The sequence below is a fragment of the Vombatus ursinus genome, unplaced genomic scaffold (assembly GCF_900497805.2).
Source record: "Vombatus ursinus unplaced genomic scaffold, bare-nosed wombat genome assembly UNPS02014812.1, whole genome shotgun sequence".
In the NCBI taxonomy this organism is placed as follows: Eukaryota; Metazoa; Chordata; class Mammalia; order Diprotodontia; family Vombatidae; genus Vombatus; species Vombatus ursinus.
Window position 1 is genome coordinate 74,764,663 of NW_020954590.1, and position 3,177 is coordinate 74,767,839.

Sequence of the window (3,177 nt, forward strand, 5' to 3'; positions counted from 1 at the left end):
TAGTAGGTACTAACTGATCAATTATAAATTATTTGGCTAAAAGATCATAGAGGTCCCTTCCAAATATAAGATTAAATAATAGGATCAAACTAAAGACTGAAAATAAAAGGTGTTTGTGGATAACCTATGTTAATGATTTAACTATAAAAGTGAAAGACTATAAAGGAATAAACAAGGACTAAAAAACTCCTAATACTTAATAAAAAGTCCCAGGGAATGCAAACAAAATTAAACTATTTTGCTGTTGCTGCTAAAAGAAAAAGGGGAAACAAAACAACAAACAAAAGACTATGGGTAAGAGATATGATAATCTGATACCTCAGTCCATTCTCATCCATTGCCTAAAACGGGGGAAAAACCAAATACAATAATAATTAATAATAATTCCTCATGATTGTTAGGTTATTTTTCCCTCTCTGTTTGTCAGAGATACATCAAAATGTGGACACAAATGTTAAAAGGCAGTGAAAGGAAAATACGTTTAAGATCATTCACAAAATGTCATCTTTAAACTTTATTTCACATTGATAGAAACTGTGAAAAAGATGTACATCTTCTCATCTACAGCAAAACATTTCAACGGAATATAAGAGATTTCTTACCATAAATAAAGTAATAACATCTCATTGATTTTCATATCAACTAAAACATTTTATGTTCTTCAAAATAAAGAAAAGTGATTCAGTAAATGATTGTTTTAAATTTTTAAGCCCAGACCTTAAACTTATGGTTTCATTATTAACATTCCATACAGTACATTGCTAAATTATATCCATTATGTGTCAATTAGCACCTGTTTAATAAAGATGCATTGGTAACATAGCAATACAATAGAACAATTACTAACAGTTCTAAAACCCCAAGCATACTTTTCTGCTATGTCTTAAAGTATCCTAACAACAGAATGCTTAGTTATTGGGTTCTGACTAGTTATACAACCCTACTGGTTCATTAACAAATTTGCCTCTCAGTAATTTTCCTAGTGATCAGAGACTTTTGTCTGTATAAAAATCTTTTTTTTTTATGTTTGCACAAAAATTAATTCTAAAAAGGCATTTCAAAAAGTCAGAATCTCACATTGCTCAATTGACACCCCCCCCCAAAAAAGCAAATTCTGGTGATGGCTAATGAATTTTCCACAGTGCTTGGTTTAGAATATATCTATAAAACAAGTAACCTCAAATTCAAATACATTGATCTACTGAAACTCAAGCATTCCTATGTCCATGACAGGAAAATAATTTAAATTAAACATCTACTCATGTTCATAACAAATATGAGTTATCATTAACTTGAAGGTCATCAAGGAATTTTGAGAATTGAAACTTGATGATTATATGTTCCATGACATGGAGGTATGAATAACAGGTCCTCAGTAATTTTTCTCTATTGAGTTTTCTTAAAGGTACACTCCTCAGATATGTAGGAAACTTGCTCTAAAAAGGCAAACCATTACTTTCACAAAGGAAAATAAATTATTTCCACTCTATTATAGTCTCAAATAAACAGAGTAAAGGAAATCCTTTAGGACCAAAATTCAGGAAGTATTTAAACACTTGATGTAGAATAACAACAAATATTTTTCCAGTTGATTACAGCAAAATAAAATCCTGAAATTACTCTCATTAACCAACCTGTAAATTTCGTTGAACTAAATGGATCTTAGCTTGCATTAATATACAATTTAAGAAGCAAGCAATTTTTAAAGTTAAAAGTGATGTCTACTTTCTTCCTATCGAATAAATGTATTTTATATATCATATGTCTGAATCAGGGTATCAATTCATAGCAACATATTAACACCAGATAGCCATGGTATGAAGAAAATATTTGGTCTGCTAGAAGGGATAATACAGGAATAATGAGTTTCATGATCAGAGAGGAAACATGAGACAGAAACAATTTTTTAACAAAGGTAACAGAGCCTGGTCCCTAAATATAAGGGCCATTAAGATGGAAGAACACAATATTACTTACACAATGACAATTAAAAACATTATCCCATATTTTCAGGGATAATGTAAAACCACCTCATTCCTATTATGGGTTACACACACATATATATGAATACATATATAAAAATACAGAAGATGCATGGTGACTAAGCATTTTTGGAGTAAATCCTTATACCAAGTCACAGCACGCATAAAGTGATTATAACTGCTCATTCATACCTGAACAAATTTTCATTAAGCATACTACACTTTTTTTTAATGATTTAATCAAAGTCAGACTGTAGTATTTTATCTTAGTATGCTGAATTATATTTGGAGAAAACCCAGCTGCCTCATTTATTATAACACTTGTATATTTTATAACATATATCATAAAATATATGTATAGAAACTTGAAAGACCATAATTTTCCCAAGAAGAGACATTATTTCATCTGTATCACTGGCATGTATCTGCAAATTGGTAGTAACACTGCGATAGAGAAGTAAAGTTTCAGGACCGGGCATGTGAAAAAGTTTATTCTCGACTACAATGATGCTGGTGTACTTCTATAGAAGGCTTCTTACATCTTGTCAGTCAACTGGAGGTAGGAGTTTATCAACGAAGTGCTTGACATCTAACATTTCCTGTTGAGAATAAAATGGTTTATTAAGCACGCAAGTGTGTAAATTTCAGAAAAAAATTCCAACCTTAACAAGTATATACAAAGTATCACCAGGAGCCTTGAAAAAAAAAATCATACTATCTAAGTGGTTACAATAAATCTTTAGTTTTCTTAGCCCCATACTACAGAAATGAAGGTTCTCCATAAACTATATTTAAATTCTTTCATTTCCATCTATTTGGACATCATTTTGTATTTTTCTACCATACCTAAAGCCCCCTCCTACTTAGTAAGAATTGCCAATACTTATGCTATCATACTCAATGGGCAACTGAATAAGATATTAGAAAAGGATGTATGTTTTTCATAATATACAGAAGAATACACTAATGAAAAATAAAGCCATGGTAACTTTCGATTTAACAAAAATTCATTGAAAGCCTTCCCAAAGGGGCAGCTAGGTGGCGCACTAGACAGAGCAGCAGCCCTGGAGACACATAACACTTACTAGCTGTGTGACTCTGGGCAAGTCCCTTAACCCCAATTGCCTCACAAAAAAAAAAAAAGAAAAAAAGAAAGCCTCCCCAAGTCTATAAAAGTCAATTGCAAATAAGTGCC

General features: G+C 31.4%; 1 protein-coding gene across 1 annotated transcript in view; it reads right to left on the reverse strand.

Moving 5' to 3' along the window:
- Positions 1-1,001: 1,001 nt before the first annotated feature.
- The window catches only part of LOC114054279 (acyl-protein thioesterase 1), a 42,318-nt gene continuing 40,142 nt past the window's right edge, over positions 1,002-3,177 (reverse strand). Inside the window, exon 9 of the mRNA XM_027877472.1 lies at positions 1,002-2,581. Within this exon, the coding sequence (XP_027733273.1) occupies positions 2,528-2,581 (54 nt within the window). The 3' untranslated portion in view covers positions 1,002-2,527. The remainder of the gene's footprint in view (positions 2,582-3,177) is intronic.